Source organism: Syngnathus scovelli, chromosome 5 (genome assembly GCF_024217435.2).
Source record: "Syngnathus scovelli strain Florida chromosome 5, RoL_Ssco_1.2, whole genome shotgun sequence".
In the NCBI taxonomy this organism is placed as follows: domain Eukaryota; kingdom Metazoa; phylum Chordata; class Actinopteri; order Syngnathiformes; family Syngnathidae; genus Syngnathus; species Syngnathus scovelli.
Window position 1 is genome coordinate 9,812,954 of NC_090851.1, and position 17,158 is coordinate 9,830,111.

General features: G+C 38.3%; 1 protein-coding gene and 1 long non-coding RNA gene across 3 annotated transcripts; both read left to right on the forward strand.

Moving 5' to 3' along the window:
• Window positions 1–493: 493 nt before the first annotated feature.
• Window positions 494–2,653, forward strand: LOC125969031 (uncharacterized). Of its 2 annotated transcripts, none has more exons than XR_011086877.1 (2): window positions 494–1,335; window positions 1,865–2,653. It is a non-coding gene; the product is annotated as an uncharacterized lncRNA (long non-coding RNA). The 2 variants fall into 2 exon arrangements; XR_007481408.2 differs by having other exon boundaries at window positions 2,039–2,653.
• Window positions 2,654–10,355: 7,702 nt separating this feature from the next.
• coq7 (coenzyme Q7 homolog, ubiquinone (yeast)) lies at window positions 10,356–14,199 on the forward strand. Its single transcript, XM_049720815.1, has 6 exons — window positions 10,356–10,562; window positions 10,840–11,015; window positions 11,355–11,469; window positions 11,698–11,837; window positions 12,924–12,992; window positions 14,087–14,199. Exons 1-6 carry the CDS (start codon window positions 10,478–10,480, stop codon window positions 14,162–14,164), a joined length of 663 nt encoding a protein of 220 aa, XP_049576772.1. The 5' UTR covers window positions 10,356–10,477; the 3' UTR covers window positions 14,165–14,199.
• The last annotated feature ends 2,959 nt before the right edge of the window (window positions 14,200–17,158 follow it).

Genomic DNA, 17,158 nt, shown 5'->3' on the forward strand with positions numbered 1-17,158 from the left:
GTTGGGTGACATGTCTTCATGTAAAGATGAACAAACTTGCACATTTGTGAAGAAACCACTTTGTGAATGTACAGTTGTAGCACACAGGTATTGATAGTTTTTCAGTCGAAACAGAATTTGTGTTTTTATGTGGGAATTCAGCCACTTAAATTTCCAAGTATTAGTTAAAAAAAAAAAAAAAAACTTGCTGACACAAGGCAAATAGGGGACAAAGTTCATTAATGAGTCATCTCAGCCAGTTTGGGACATGTAAGCAGCATCAGTAAAATCCCAAAAATCATCACATGCTGTCACGAATGGTAAAAATAGGACGTTTAAAATGCAGCCAGTGAAAAAATTATTCCTTCAAGCATGTCCGTTTTCCGTCACCTTTTGTAGTCTAGCTAGCTCTTTGAGAGAGAGATTTATCATAATTGTATGTCATCCTCAGCGGACTGCAAGGTCAGAGAAGGCCACTTGTTCTTCACTCTTCCACTTAGGCCAAAAACTGCTGGGCAATGGGGACTGGTGAGGGACAGAAAATATGTTTCTTATTTTGTGGCTAAAATGTAACGCAGTTGGTTGTAGCCTGCGTTTTACTTTTTTTGCATCTTAACTTTTTTGTATTTGCAAGTAATGTACAAATTAAAAAGGCAAACAACTATGTTCTCGGTTTTGTCTGCTCGTAGCTTCAACGTTTAAAGAAATATGTATGACATTTTTTCTCATGAAAACTAATGCAGTCTCAAGGAATATAATGAAACCCACATTTGTTGAAAAAAAGAGAGCAAAAGTCTTTAGTGCACTGAAAAGCGTCATGATTTTGGTCACCCTGGTCAAGACACAAGGGAAAAGTACAGCACAACAGCTGTGCAGGAAAGTATGACAGTCTTTGCTGGGACTAAAACAAGCAGCATCATCGCCGCAGAGAGAAACATGGAAAGTTTGGCAAGAGGGACGACCACTACCTGATCCTACGTCTGGACGTACTAATATGAGATTATTATTCTTAAAATGAGTCATCATGTTATGTTCTCCACCAGACTAGGGAATTTTAAAATTAGATGATGATGCTAAGCACTAAAATGTATGTTGCAATGCATTAAATCTCGATTATATGCGGACTTTGGGTCCAGAATTTGGGAATTGCATAGTATAGAAAATCTTGTTTGTTTGTTTTTTTGAAAGGCGTGTTTCTAGGCAGCCGAAGGGGTCCTTTGTTACGTTAATTTACGTCAGGAATGTTGTTGGTCAGCCAAAGGGTCCGTTTGCCGTCCGTCCCCCACAAAGGCCGAAGTCTGTTGATATTTTATTTAAAGAGAAGCTATACGCAGATGACAATATCTTGCGGATTGAGTAAGTCATTTTGATGCTATGTTAATTGGATGGGAGAGAGAACAAAGGAGCCACTTACTCGACTACTGTGTCCGGCCACGCGCTTTGAGTTGCGAGTGGCTGTGGATGAGGTCCTTCCACGAATCCCCTCACCCGCTTTCCAAACAAAAACAATCCCAGATATCTCTAACACTGTAATAAAGCAATGATGAAGATCAAACGCCTTTAAATTGGTCCCGGAAATTCATCAAATCACTCGCGCTAAGGTTTAGCGCAAGTCATTTAGCTTCGTACGGTCCTTATATCGTCCATTTAAAATACTATTTGAAAATGTATTAACAAAATAATAATAGGGGTCCATGACCAAACTGCGTTAGACAGAGAGTCGCGAAGTGAGTTAATTGAGATGTAGGTGTATATTGTTATTTTGACAGTTTAGAAAGTGTATGAATAATAGCAGTACCCAAAGTTTATGCTGATGTCTTCCATTTAGACAGCCCTAAACAAAAATAAGATCCATGCTCCACACAAATGTTGTGTTATGTCTCAGTCCATCACGTTGCATTGTAGGAGATGGACCGTTCAGGATAAACTGCAAAACCATGGACTTATATACGCTAAAAAGCCACTTAGTGTCGGAGCAAGACGTGACTATACTGACAGCCACCTTCCATTGCTCCTTGCTAAGTGTGCTTAACATGAATACATTGATTTCTCTACAAAGGCACTCAGAGTGGCAAGATTGCAGGCGGCCTGCCTGGAGTTTGTTAAAAGGCCCCCGAAGGACTTACAGACCACGAGAGAGAAAATTCTCTTCTCTGGTGAGAGACAAAGACTGGACTTTTTGAAGCATGTTGATGCCATCATCATGCTATGAGAATGTTTTTCAGCTATAGATAGTAGAAAGATTGAGAGAAAGATGAATGTAGCAATGAACAGAGGCATACTGGATTGAAAGTGCTCAGGACCGCAGACTAGGGTGAAGGTTTAACTTCCAACAGGTCAATGACCCGAAGCACACAGCCAAGACAACAAAGTAGCGCCTTCACAACAACTCTGTGAATGTTCTTGAGTTGCCCATGCAGAGCCCAGACTTGAATCCAATTTAACATCTCAGGACAGAACCGAAAATAGCCGCCTACCGCCGCTCCCATACAACCTGATGGAGCTTGAGAGGTGCTGAAAAGAGGAATGGCTGCCAAGCTTGTGGTATTGTAATCACAAAGACTTGAGGCTGAAATTACTTCCAAATTTGAGTATTGACAAAAGTTTTGGATATTTATGTACAAGTTGTGTATTGTTTTTTATTTGTAATAAATTTGCCAATAATATTAAGAAACACCCTGTCCTTAATCAGTGCTCTGTAGAAACGCTGTTCATACTTATTGTATGCAACAATACAATACAAGTTTTCCTATTTAAGGGGAGCTATGTTTCATCACTACTACTGCATCCAGAACGAACTTCATAGCCTTTAGGCCAGCGCTCCTCAGGTGATCATTTCTAGACGAGAGATGGGTCAGATGGGTCGCAATATAAAAAGAAAAAAAAATCGATATAGAATTGTGCAGAAGCAAGGCCAACGAGTGTGCAAACTGCTGGTACAGGCCAAAGAGGGGACAATGTAAACAAGCCGATGCACGTCTGGTGGGTAAATATAACTAAAATAAGGTTGGTGTCAGCGGATGGCCCGGCGACAGACTGTTTACAACAGTGGGCAGTGAAAAACGGCCCAGTGCGGAGCTAGTAGGAGGCTGGTAAAAGTTGGGCTTTTTGCGGCCATGGCATGTAGTAGTAGTAACGTGGGGTTGGCAGACGCTTGATGCAGAGGTTGGTTGCGGGGGAGGCAGTGCCTGAGCCAGCCTGTGGTGGTGTGGTGTGGTTAACCAGTCTAGGTCATCTACACTTCCTCTGGCCTCTGTTCTCCAGAGGAAAAACAGTCTAGTCAAAATAATGGTGTCATTTTGGCTTTGCATACATTCTAGCAAGGGAAGACAAATTTAGCAACAGCAAAGAAAAGGGAGGCACCAAAAAAGCCATGAAGAAAATAAGCAAAATATTTGTTCCCTTTTTGCTCTCTTAACAGTCTTAAATTAGGATCTCATCCTCACTGCCGGCTATAAATTCAGATCAGCTTACGCATGCAATTATAGACAGAGTTTGTCTTCCCCTTATCTTCATGTTGTTTTACTCATGATGCCATCTTAATTTAAAGCCTCATTAATTTTTCATCCCAGACAGGAATTCTGTTGTGTTGGGAACGTCACACACTATTTGTGTACTGTTTGGGTGTACCAGACTCATTTAATTCCAGTATCTGGACTCCAGACTAGCCTCACATTACACTGTCAGTGATATGAGGCTAAAGGTATTTACCACATTTCCTGGCTTGGTACCTGCTAAGATGATCACCCACAAGTAGAAAATTCTCAGGCAGTGTGTCAAAAATACATTTGAAATAAACATACACGCTCTTGTTTACTGTGAGCTATTAACTATCGCTCTTGCTGTGGAGGCTTAATGAAAACAACAACAGGTCAAAGGGGGCCCTACATAGAGTAATCCGCCAACTAAGTAAACGTTCCAAGTATAATATTGGTTATATCTTTCACGGCCACAGCTGTTAACTCTCTGTAAAACATTAATGGCTATACAGCGCATGTAAAAATTCTACACACGTTTGTTGGGGAAAAAAAAAAAAGTGTGACCAACTTAACTTTAAAAAAAACTTTATTTAACATCCAACACAACATATAAATCAATTCGACACTAATAAAATAAATCAAATTTGAAGAATATCCATGACTAGTTGCTTCGATTCTGTCTGTAAATTACCATGACCTGGATGAGTACGAATCTACACAATTACAGACGGAATTTTCTCCCTTTTTTAAAAGTTACACACAGATATGGATTGTGTTGGCATGGACGCGAGTGGGCAGAGAATGTCAAGAGAGGAATAATCTAGTAACATCTGGACATGAGGGATACTTTTGCAGAATCCCACGCAACTTGTATGAAGGGCTTTCTGTCTTCATCTGTCTCTTGCCTTTGCTTCATTTTAACAAATGTTTGCCGTGAAATGTGAGATTAAGTCTCAGAAATAAGAACCATGTATTGATGATTCATTCTCTCTATTAATAATATATGGTTGGAATGAAATTTGGCAGTGTTCATCCACAGAGAAGAATCAAAGAAAGTGTCAGTAAGCTACTGGAAGTACTTTTGTTCTCACGCAAAATTATGTAACTAACTAACTAGAAAGATGTAAACAAATTCTGTGCCAGTTATAATTTTATGTGACCATGTCTAAAAATGTATTCTGTGATTAATTTGGGTTACATAATTTTTAAAACAACTTTTGTCTTCCTCAATGAATCATTTAGGAGGAGTCTTTGGTGATGTAACAGTGACAGAATGTAACAAAGTCTCTAGACCTGTGGGTGGTTTTCCAAAATAGCAGAATTTCTTTTAACTTGGTCTGGTTTTTTCCTTGGTATGACATTGCGTCAAACGTACCGTTATTCATGCGGATAATGTATATGAAATGTCAGTAAATTAGTGGGAAAGAAACATCTATAAATACCAAATTCAGATGAAAGTGAGAATTTTTCGTTTATGTCAGGGTGAGTGCGTAAATGAGTGAGTCAGCAAGCGAGTTTATTTATTTATTAGTTTATTGTAATGATACCCAAATACAAATACAGGCAGCTCGCCTCCATGCTGTCACAGTGCGGTGTGTGGAGTTTGCATGTTTTCCCCGTGCCTGCGTGGGTTTCCTCCGGGTACTTCGGGTTCCGACCACATTCCCAAAAAATGCATGGTAGGCCGATTGACCACTCCAAATTGCCCCTAGGTGTGAGTGCGGATGGTTGTTCGTGTCTGTGTGCCCTGCGATATGCTGGTAACCAGTTCGACCAACTACCCAGAGAGTGCTGAAATCGACTCAGTGCACCCGTGACCCTTGTGAGGACAAAGTGGCTCAGAAAATGGATTTATTCCACCCTAATCCAACAAGGGTTTGAAGCAAACAATCTCGTGCCGCCAGTCGCCAGACCTTCTTTTTACATGTGGGTAAACAACTTAATGCGTATACTGTAAGTAGTAAGACTTTAAGACAGTCATAATGTTTATGGACAACATCTACGAATTTCATAGAGCTTCTGCAGACACTTGGGAGCTTCAGCCTAAAAAAACAAGTCTTCAGAGTAAACACTGCAACATAATTTTAACAATCCTCATCAGGATACTGTGGCTTCTCCCTTAACTCGAAACACAAGTGCTCCGACCCAAAAATAGAAGTGGGTTGAAATACATGGAACATTGCTCTGTCCCCAATAATGTGGATTAGGCTCACCCTAATTGAACTCGGAGCCAGACTCCCACTCAATCTGTCTTCCAGTGACGCAAAATGACGAGTCACCGAAATGGAGTGGTAAGAGTAGCATACAAAACAAACCCTGCCTTTCCTGTTTATGATTGTGAACTGAGCACTTCTAAAAATAATAGCAAAAAAAGTTGAAAAGGCCAGGATTGCGGTAATGGCATTTATAAAGTAATTAGTCTCTCCCAGTGAGCTGTAAAACATTGTTGTCTTCAGGGTGGGGTACAAATAGCATAAGTACAATGTTGTAAAATGCTAAAGTGACAAACTGCAGAGTTCAAGATACCCCATGAGCAAGCCACCGTTCACTGTAGATTTTTTTTATTTTATTTAAAATGTTTGGGATCCTTTCTTTCACTGTAGATTTTTAAATTGTATTTGAAATGTTTGGGTTCCTTTCTTTCAAGCTCACTGACTGCGAATGTGTATTCCTGTAATCTTCTTTAAAGAAAATAGGGGTGAAAAAATTGCCAACATTTACCAAACACTGCCAGGGTGTGTAGACTTATGGGCACGACTACATTGAAGGCTTTTAAGTCAGCCAAAATTATATGATATAGTTTTGAATTAAACAATACTTTACGTACGCAGTTAACCCGCAGTTAACCCGCAGTTAACCCTGTAAATCAGACAAATGTCAGCCGCATCTTTGAGCTTACAGAAAATTCTGTGTACAGTAAATGACATGGTTTATAATTGAGAATGCCATCATTTCTTCAGTGGATAGTTTCCTTAAATGTTTCCGCGTCCCCATATTTCACGTTGTAGCCTTGACAGGGGGAACATTTTATGAGACACTTCATAAAAAAAAGTTTCATTCCCAACTCACTACAGGTGTCACACTAAAGACCGCTGAAATGCGCATCTTAGGTGTGAACAAAAAACACCGAAGGAACTATGCCAGACAGACATGGGCCATTTAACTTTGACTAGACGTCGCTATATACAGTACACTCCCCAGTGTCCATGAAAGCAGTGGTTTTGACTGTGTGGCATTCTCTCCAGCACAGGAAAGTGTAGTATAGTGTAAACAATCCAATTATACAAGACAAATCACTTTCCTCAGGTTTTATTTGAGCACACTGTGAAAATTATTGGATGATTTTTTGCTGAATTTGAAATCTTTTTGGATACCTTTCGCGAGAACCCGTGCTGTTAGGCCTTATAAAACCAAAGTTACGCAAATTTTTTTTCCTAACCCAGTTTTGTCCCAATTTTGGATGGTGGTGGTAGATGAGTTCTGTTTTCTGAAACAAATGTCATTGCAATTAACATGGAAGTCTGCCAAACAGTGGTTTCTGTTTCCGCTCCTTTATTTCGCGTGTGTAATCCACCAATACACTAAGTTCAAACCGAAAATTAATATTAACCTGAATATTTACCGTAAGTTAAGTGGATGTGAATAGTTAATTAGCCAGCTATTGAGCTTTAAATGTTTTAAATTTGCAAAAAAAAGTAAATGTAAGCCTTTGTAAAGCTCTTTGGTGGCCACCATATGGTAGTGATACTCTTGAGGGGCTCAAAGTCGAGCCAAGATGTGAAAGTACCTTTGTTTTTCGTTGTACTGTTAAGTGGTCAACTTCTTTTTACACTTTTATGAAAAATGTTACTAAGCTTCCTCAAGTTTTGACTAATCTGTTCATTTATTTTGCTTAATGGTGACAGCTCAACCCTGGAACAATGTGCATGATCACCAGAGAGTGCAAGGAGTATTCTTAAGACCAAGAAACACACTTCCAAATTTCCAACCTGACTGTGATTTCAGTTTCCAGTGATGAGTTAAAAAGATTTTTGAGGTACACTTGACTGTACATCTAAATAGTAGCATTTTAGTTTTATGGTTAAGATAGTTACCCAGAGAATGATCATGCAAGGCCTACATTACCAACAACATTAAAGGTTACCATATTCCTGAAATAAAATATATTAAGGCCCAAAACAGAGAACAGTCTTGCACATGATTTAGTAAATGAGCAGTTATAAACAACATTACAAGAGACCAGACACTGGCGTGCAACACACACTTAGGTGTCCTAGTCAGAGACCAAATGAGACAAGACCTGTCACGTCTCCTCACTGTGAAAGCAGACATTGTTGACTCACTGTAGTCTAGGGGCTCTTTGCCTGCGTCCCACCACAGCTATGCACTTGTCTGACCAGAGCCTCGGAGCAAGGCTGCGCAGACTTACACTTGTCCACAGAAGCATGCAACCATTACACAAAGAGACGCGTGTTGAGGCATAGACACGCTTTCTCCAGGTCTCTGGTCTGCTCTTTTATTTGCTCATCAGTCAAAACAATCTACAAAAAAAGGATAAAAACGTGTACTTTAAGGCTTTTATTGCATGGTTAAATTTCTAACCTGTTTCTTTCATTGTATTTGAGGTAAGTTGACCGTTTCAACCTCTCTTCGCATATCCTCCGACGTGACCAAAATCCATTTTTGGGCTTCTATATTGAGGGGATGTGCATATTGTGGTTTAAGGGCAAAGGGATTCGCAAGTATAATGTGAAACTTGGGAATGGCTTCTGATGATATGTGTCTGCACTTTCAGAGCACTGTGCTATAGAGCACTTAAACAGTGCCAAGGCAGGATTTGCTTTATCTACGTACACCATATGGCACCTCACGTAGATTGCAGGGTCCATAGGGGGCAAATTAGGGTTCAGTGTCTTGCTTTCAACATGGTCACAAGGCTTGAGGATCAAACTTCCATCTTTTGGGTTGAGAGACAACCACTTAAGGCCATGCCACCCCATGCCGCTGAAATATGCGCAACATAGATTGATTTACAGGGAACAACAATTAAAAATTAAAAGTTAAAGACTAAAAATTCATTTTCAGGGCACACTTTTCAGGAAAAAGCAAATATCATAGGATAGGCTGGCTTATTTCATATTGCGTAAAGATGTACAGTGCTGCTTGGTGCAGCAACAACTAGTTAGCTCTGACTACACACACTCCTGCACTGAGGACACATCAGGCAACACACATTACCTATGCGAAGCCATAAAAGTGTAGCCACCCACAGTCAGACAGACAGTTTGGGAAACACATAACCGGTGTCTCACCACAAACACACACTTGCAAACAGCATACCCCGCCATTCACCGATCCTGTTTACTTGTGACCATCACCGCTCGACTGCAGTCAAGCCATCATTCCATAGATTCCTATGTAATAGCATGGTATTTTATGTGCTTTGTGAAGAGCCATTTCTTCTCTTCAAAGGAAGCTCTCAACTGAGTATTTCCTCCACAAATACTCAATAATAAAAAAAAGTGAAAGACGGCAAAATTTACTGATAAAAGTCAAGTTAAAGCAAATGAGCTTCCGCAAAATCAAAATATAATAAAAGGTTTGTTTTTGTGAAAATGGGCACACTACGAAGACAATCAAATAATCTTTGACGTCAAGCTTGTTTGTGCAAGAGTGCCATCTACAGACCATCGACAATTTTTCAGTTTGCCCCACAAACCTCTTCCTCCAAGTCAACTTCCATTCCAATGCCTTATTGTCAAGGATTGTCTTACATAACAATCGTTAACAAAGGATTCACTCTGCATTTGTTTGACGTAGAAGAGAAAATGGTGCTCTGCCTAGAGATAATCACAGTATTTACTGGTGTGGGTTCCTCCCACAAACTAGGTCAATGCGAACTCTAAAATGTCTATGATTTATGTTTATTTGTATTATGAGTGTCATGTCCTGTTTCTTTGTTCTTCTATTTTGATTGAGTTGCCTCAGTCTCCTTGGTAAATGCATCTCACATGGTGTCAGTGACTACTGCATTTAAGACAGGGGTGTCAAACTAATTTTTTTCGCGGGCCACATCGTAATCATAGCTTCTTTCGGAGGGCCATTATGACTGTCAACCCAAATAAATGTATGAGCACCTCATATTGTATACAGTAAAAGCTACAAAAGAAACTGACAAATAACTCATTTTCAAATCAGATGAGTAAAAACTGGTCAAATATTAAAAAAAAAAGATATTATTGAAAGTGAAGACAATTTGGAATTCTAGTAATATCACACGAATTTGATACACAATTTGTCTTCGCGGGCCACATATAATGATGTGGTGGGCTGTATCTGGCCCCCAGGCCTTGAGTTTGACACCTGAGACATCAGAAGACTGTTCTGGGGTCCACAAATGGGCATTTTCCCCTCTTGAACAGAATAACTGAGCAAACATGTTACTCGTGAACTCAATTGTTCATGTCTTAATTGTATATTTTATTTAGTGGCCTGTTTGCTCTAGAGTGGATAATTATTTGTGCGTTTAACATATTTGACGAATAAAGCTGATGAGTGGGCGTGCTGGAAATTCACATCACTAACATGGGCAAATATGGTATGTTGGAATTATAAAGGAATGATGCCTGTCAATTAATTTGTAGTTATTAATGCAGTAGTCATAACAGATCAGTGGTCGGGATTAGAACGTTACAGGCGCTCAAACCTTTTTCACCAATAATACGTATTATTCAGTACATAGTAGAGGAGGAAGAGCAAGTATTTTTATTATTATTATTTTTTTTAATGCACACCGTCATCGCGGGAATCGAACTCATGGTGTCTGCAGACAAGACGGGCGAGTGTACCCCTACACCATCAGCGACCCCCAGGTCAGGGCGGAAGTGGAATTGTTGCGTAAATATGGTTACGTCATCATTCAGCGACACGCCCAACAGCTGACATTTCAATGACAGTTTGCTTGCATTTTCTTTGCTTTGTTTGATCATTCGGATGGTAGGACTACAAAACAGGGTAGCATGCAAAGAACCGTATACAGAGTTTTTAATGGCTGGACAAACAGGGGCGTCCCATTGATTGCACAATGCAGCTCAAAAAGCAGAGGTAATACCAAATTTAGAGTGAACTGCTAAAATGCTAGCTATGCTAAAACAAAACAACTTAATGTACTGTAGCCTGATGTCTGGTTTTAATATCGATTGCTATTTTCGGCGTAAGTGTAAGCTAAAGGTGCGTCACGTGGGGAAGAAACTTTCATAAGTTTCCACCCTAGAACGGAGATAATTTATGAGCGAATCTGTGAGCATATCCTCCTTTTTTTAGCCTTGAACTCTGAGTGTCGCAATGATGCCCATCTATTCCTTCTTAAATCTTATTGCAGCGTCCTTGTGGAGCTCACGTGATTACAGCGTGGTGCCGACTCCACTTGACAGGGAAGAGAAGGAGATGCTTGACCGCATCCTACGTGTAGACCATGCAGGTGAATATGGTGCCAATCGCATCTACGCCGGCCAGATGGCAGTGTTGGGCAGGTCTAGTACTGGACCTCTCATCCAAGTAAGAAAAGAATCTGTCCTCGACCTCGTGATACAATCTACTTGTGAATAAAGATGGAACATTCTATTTCACAATTTATATGACCAAAATTGCCAATCAGTATTGTCATGCAAAAAAAATCACAGACACATGCTCGGAAAACATTACGTTTTATTATGCATGCATGCATGGAAAAAAAAATCCAGATGTCACAATACAATATTATCATTACATGAACCTTGTGATATGAAATTTATTGATATTGTATATGTATAATGAGGAAAGTGGCTATATAAAAATAGATACTGTGTAAAAAGTCACAATGATTTTGTGAGATTCTGTTTCTTACATTCATTACAGGAAATGTGGGATCAAGAAAAAAAGCATCTTGAGAAATTTAATGAAATACTTGCTGAGAGCAGAGTCCGGCCAACTGCACTGCTACCACTTTGGAACATTGCTGGCTATTTATTAGGTTGGTACAAAATGTAAAAGTAAAACAGGAGGCAAAATAACATTTAACAAAAAGTTTGATTGCATGTATGTAAAGTTGTATGTGCTGTAATGTCTTCATCGTTGTGTGTTTCATCATATTTTATTCTAAAGGTGTTCTATAATGCTCATCTTGTATTTGTTAAGTTTGTGAATTATGCTTGCAGTAAAGTTATAATAATATTCTCCTTAAATCTAAACTCTTCTATAGGGGCATCCACTGCAATGTTGGGTAAGGAGGCGGCCATGGCCTGCACTGTGGCAGTGGAGGAGAGCATCTCTGAGCACTACAACAGCCAGATAAGAACTCTGATGGAGAAGGATCCTGAGCGATATACTGAACTATTAAAAGTGAGTGCTCTCTTATCATATGCCGCTGTCTGCCACAGATATTCATTTGTCCAGAGAACACAGGCCACTGTTTTTTTTTTTTTTTTTTTTTATTGCTTTCAAATTTACTGTTAATATTATATATGAAGTGCTAATAATCTCACCCGGACCTTGTTAAACCAGAGTTTGTGTGTGAACACATGACGTCTAAACTGTGAGGCATTCACGGACATTCACCCTGCCACCAATTTAACATGTATAAAATTGAATTAAATACAAATGCTGTAAATACAGTTTGACACAAACATATTCATTACTTTATAAGCAAATGCTTGTTTATGGGTCTATGGTCTTTTTTTATGTTTAGCCAAAATGGCTGTCACATATGTCTCGCAATTCAGGTTGCGGTTTGAAATCCCAGCTCTGTCCTTCCTTTGTGGAATTTGCATGTGCTTTCTCAGAACTTTAAGGTCAGACTGACTGGACTGTTTGCTTTCACTACTAAAACCAACTTAATGAATTTAATTTAAATTCATTCAGCGGTTAATTTAATAAGGCATAAATTTTTCCAAATTGTAGTTGTAGTTTTTCACAATTCTTAGGCCTTTTTTTATGACCTTGGCGATTTGTTTTAATCATTTAAATTTAGCATTGTTTTTAAGTACACTCCTGTATGTGGTGTTTTAGATTTAGATTTAGAAGAAATGTTTATTTTCATTTTACATGGACCTTAAAGTTCGTACCATTATATACTGTAGAGACATGTTTTTAGTCCATTCGAACAGCAGGTGGCAGTACTATCTTCTCTGCCAGCTGTGCAATTGATTGAGGAATTGTGGCGGACAAACAGATCAATAACAGATGGGAAAAACGTTACAGCGTTTTAAGGAGGAGCAGTGGCAGGCCACAACGAATAACTCAGATTATCGGTAGTATCAAACAACATTATTTGCCCCTCCCTCTCCCGTTAATTTTTTTAATATTTCTTATTTCTGCAATTGTCTGTTGTTGTTGAAGCCAAAATTAATCCACGCTGGAGATTCTACTGACGCTGGGGCTTTTGCAGATTTTTTTTGTCTCCTGATGAGGTTCGTTGTGTTTATTTAGATTATAAAAGAGTTCCGAGATGATGAGATGGAGCATCACGATCTAGGACTGGAGCATGATGCTGAATCAGTAAGTATGTTGGAACAGAAATGGCAGTGCATGTAAAAAACAGTGGATGTAAAAAAAAATCTACACGTCCCTGTTCAAATTCCAGGTTTTTGTGATATAATAAAATGATACCAAGAAAAAACATTTAAAAACTTTTATCATCATGAAATGTATCTGTATGTACAACTCCATTATAAAAATCATATATAAAAAATATGAAACCTTTTACAGAGAGGAAATGTAAGATGAGATGTAGTTGCATAAGTGTACACACCCTCTTATAACTCGGGATGTGTGTGTTCAGAATTAACCAATCACGTTCGAACTCATGTTAAATAGGAGTAAGCACACACATGCCACCATTTGAAGTGTTTCTAATTAATCCCAAATAAATTCAGCTATTCCAGTAAGGGTTTACTTTTTGCATTCACATCTTATAGCAGAAACCAGCTGAGCCCTTTTGCAAAAACACACTTGAATTCATCCACATGTATGTGGGAACATTTATTTGATCAAACCAAGGTTGGCATGAAACCAAGGTGTAATTCTTGGAGGTATGTTAGGTCCAAATACAACACCACTCACAACCAAAAGATCTCCAACAGTGAAATGCAGTGGTGGTTGGAGCATGCTTTGGGACAACTTTCATAAGCTGGAACTTGGGACTTAGTCAAAATAAAATTCTGAACTGTTTTAAATACCGATCTGTGGTGAGACAATCTTGTAGAAGCGTAAATGTGTTCAAATATTGATGAGGTACACTGATAGATTCTGACCTCAAATGGCTGAGTGCTTCAATCAAAGTCAAAGGTGCTGTAACAAAGTATTAGTTTGAGGGTGTGCGCACTTGGAAACAGGTTATTGTATTTGTTATTTTTCTTAAAAGATATTTGTTTCAAATGAGTTATAGGTTATAGGTCCCTTGAAAATTCAAAAGATGAGTTTTGAAGTTACTTATTAATTTATTTCCATCACAAAAAAGAGTTTATTTTGTTCAACATTGAAAAAAAATCTGCCAATAGGTAAATCCATGGATGTCCACTCATAATTGATTTTGTTGGGCTTCTGAATTTGGTGATATTGGTCATTTGGTCATCACTATCCTTTTGTCTTAGGTACCGGGATACTGGCTACTTAAAAATGTCATCCAGCTCGGGTGCAAAGGTGCAATTTATGCTTCTCAACGTGTGTAACTTTGTATGAAAATAAAAGTAATAAAATGAATTAATACTTGGACTGTTTTTTTGCAGTTATGTACATCTTGGGATTTTCTGCATTTCTGAATGGGTCATAAAATGTGATCTGATCTTCACATTAATCACAAAAATAAAGACAGTTTTCTTAAATTGATACTACACTAACAATTTCATTGTTTTTGCTGAACATAACTTGTAAAACACGTTATGGAAAAGGTATGTGAACCAATGGTATGAATAACCTTAACTAAACATTTCCTGTAGTTGCAGATCAGACCAGCATAACAAACGGAAGGAATTTCAGAACATTCCTCATGATAAAACTCTTTCAGTTCAGCAATTCTTGGGGTGTCTGGTGTGAATTGCTCTTTTGAGGTCGAACACAAGCAGCCCAATCGGATTGGGGTCACGACTCACACTATTGTGATGTCCAGTCAAAGATGAACATTTTCAGGCCCAACGTCTTGCATTCCATTGGCTTTACTTTTCTTGGTTATGGTACAATTTGCTGCAAGCTTTTATATACTAGGTCAAATAGCATGCAAAGTTAGGATGAATGAATGCTCACCTCTCCTTTTAGGTCCTTGATTTGTTTACAGCATGTGTTTATTCTCAGCAGAAGGGTCTCAAGAGCTGAGTTGTAGTCCCAGTTTGTAACCTTTGATCTATTTTCTTGTGCATGAGTTCAGAGCAGTTATTTTAACAGAGGTGGATTGCACATCAGATCTGACCTTGAGGGTCATCAGGTCACATGACCCCCATTTCCTAAAAATAACCACTTCTTCACTGTCCAGCCTTTTATGCAACACAAACAATGGCAGGCTTGTTGTAATGACTAATGTGAATGGTTGAAATACGCAACAGAATAGGATTTTCCATTTGGTTAAATGGAATACCAGAGCTTGGATCATCTGAAGGCAGTTAATCAATTCATCTTCCTGAAGGAGAGGAAGGTCAACTCCTGAATGAACTGAATTTTATCATCATACAAACACGTGTAGCAGCAATAATAATAATAATGAGATTTTTCTACATTCTAAAAGCCATGATTTGTTTGATATGTCCTTGTAAAATTGTACAACGAGATGATCTTTATGATGATTATCTTTGACCATCATTCATAGTGCTCAGTTTTACACAAGATGCACCTGCTTAAACAAGAACGTGTACGTAAATGCAATGGCTCTCCATGTGTTGCACTGCTAAATAAAATCACTTACTAGAAGTAATTTGTGAATGAATCCAGATCAGCATTATTCTGCCTTCATCCTGAGTTTGTGTGTGAATTGTCAGCATTCCTGTATTACCTTGCCTTCAAAGGAATCTTTGGATTTTGGCAACAGGGAATTAGAAAATGCAATAAAATGTAACTAAACTGGGACAGTTTAGGACATCCCGAATAACTGTCATTGTAAATTTTCTGCCGCAGCAGTCGTAAATTTTGTTTGTGGTAACTAATACTCCACATTAGTTCTCTGAAGCGGTGATTTATGTGTTATGCATTGTTTTGCATGTCTGACAACTTCCATTCTTTATGAAGTTTTATACAGGCCATACTGGCCCTTTAAAAATGATGGATTATTTTATGACTTTATTGTACCGTATATTCTTTGTTTGATGGGTATTTGGGACTAGAACAAATTCCTTACCAAGTAAAAGGAGACTTTTTATTACAATTTACACGCAATTGTAGCTGTAACAAAAATCAAAGCATGTCGCAGTGCAAACTATGACTACAGTATTAAACACATTATGCTTATCTGATAATGGAAATCAAAACTGAGAAATAGTATCTTTGGGAAGACACTATATACAGTTCTTGTATTGGCTATAGCATTAAAGATTTCTGTGTTTCAAACATGCACATATATAAAATATATGGTTTTTTTTTTTCAAATATCCAAATATTGCTATTAGTCAAACTACATAGGCAGACACTTAAGACAGACACGGGCGTAGAAAACCACACAATCCATCTGGCAACTTTATAAATAGTAAACAGTAGACATTCTGCTGTCCCATTTGGCATGCCTGGACCGCACATACCTAGTGCATGATGTCACTGGATGCTTTAGTTGAAGGATTCCAACAGTGATGTAACGGCATTATCTGTTTGTGACCTGAAATACATATGAACACAGTTTGAGACAACTATTGAATATGATTAATATTGCATTTTTTAGCCCACAAAAAAGTGAACATCGCGTTTAGCAGCATTTAAGTGTTGCTGCAGGTCAGGTCTGCAATACAGTGTTCAAAGAATGTGAAAGACCTGTTGTGATCAGCACGGCGTAATGTCTGGTACGGCTGTTCCTGTCAAATATTTGTAAAATCGATTATTTCACCGATTATTCAAACTGGATGGCATTTTATTTTGCCTAAAAGTGTATTACAAAACCATTTCTCTATTTACTGTTGTTTATTTTGTATTATTTATTAATCAAAACAAAGAAATAACAATTGAACAATAAAAGAGGGATAAATCTTGTACTTACCAAACTTTTTGAAACGGATTCAGTTACTGCTGTGGTTAATTTCTGAAATAAAAACAACTTTTTTGAGCCAACAGAAAATATAATGTTTGTTTTCATCAATGATTGCAAAAATTAATGAATACTCTGGAGAAGCCGACAATATGGAATTTGGACAATTCTAAGGCAAAAAAAAAAAAAAATGGCTTAAACGATTACTCAATGATAAACTTGATTGCTGATTAATTTGATAATTGATTACTTGTCAATTAATCGATTAATTTTGGCAGCTCTATTGTCTGATTATTTACATTTATGTATTAATGATGGACAAAGTCAACTATGGTGACTACCAGGCCACTTTGGGGTTTCACATGGTATACTCACCCTTCAAACACTTCAGAATAGTGGCTGGCTCCAGCTACATCAGATTGCAGGCTGGGATTATAGCCCTCCAGACACCATGTAAATTGAGGAATTTGTGGAATGAGTTGAACAACATGCCATTTTTCACAATTTG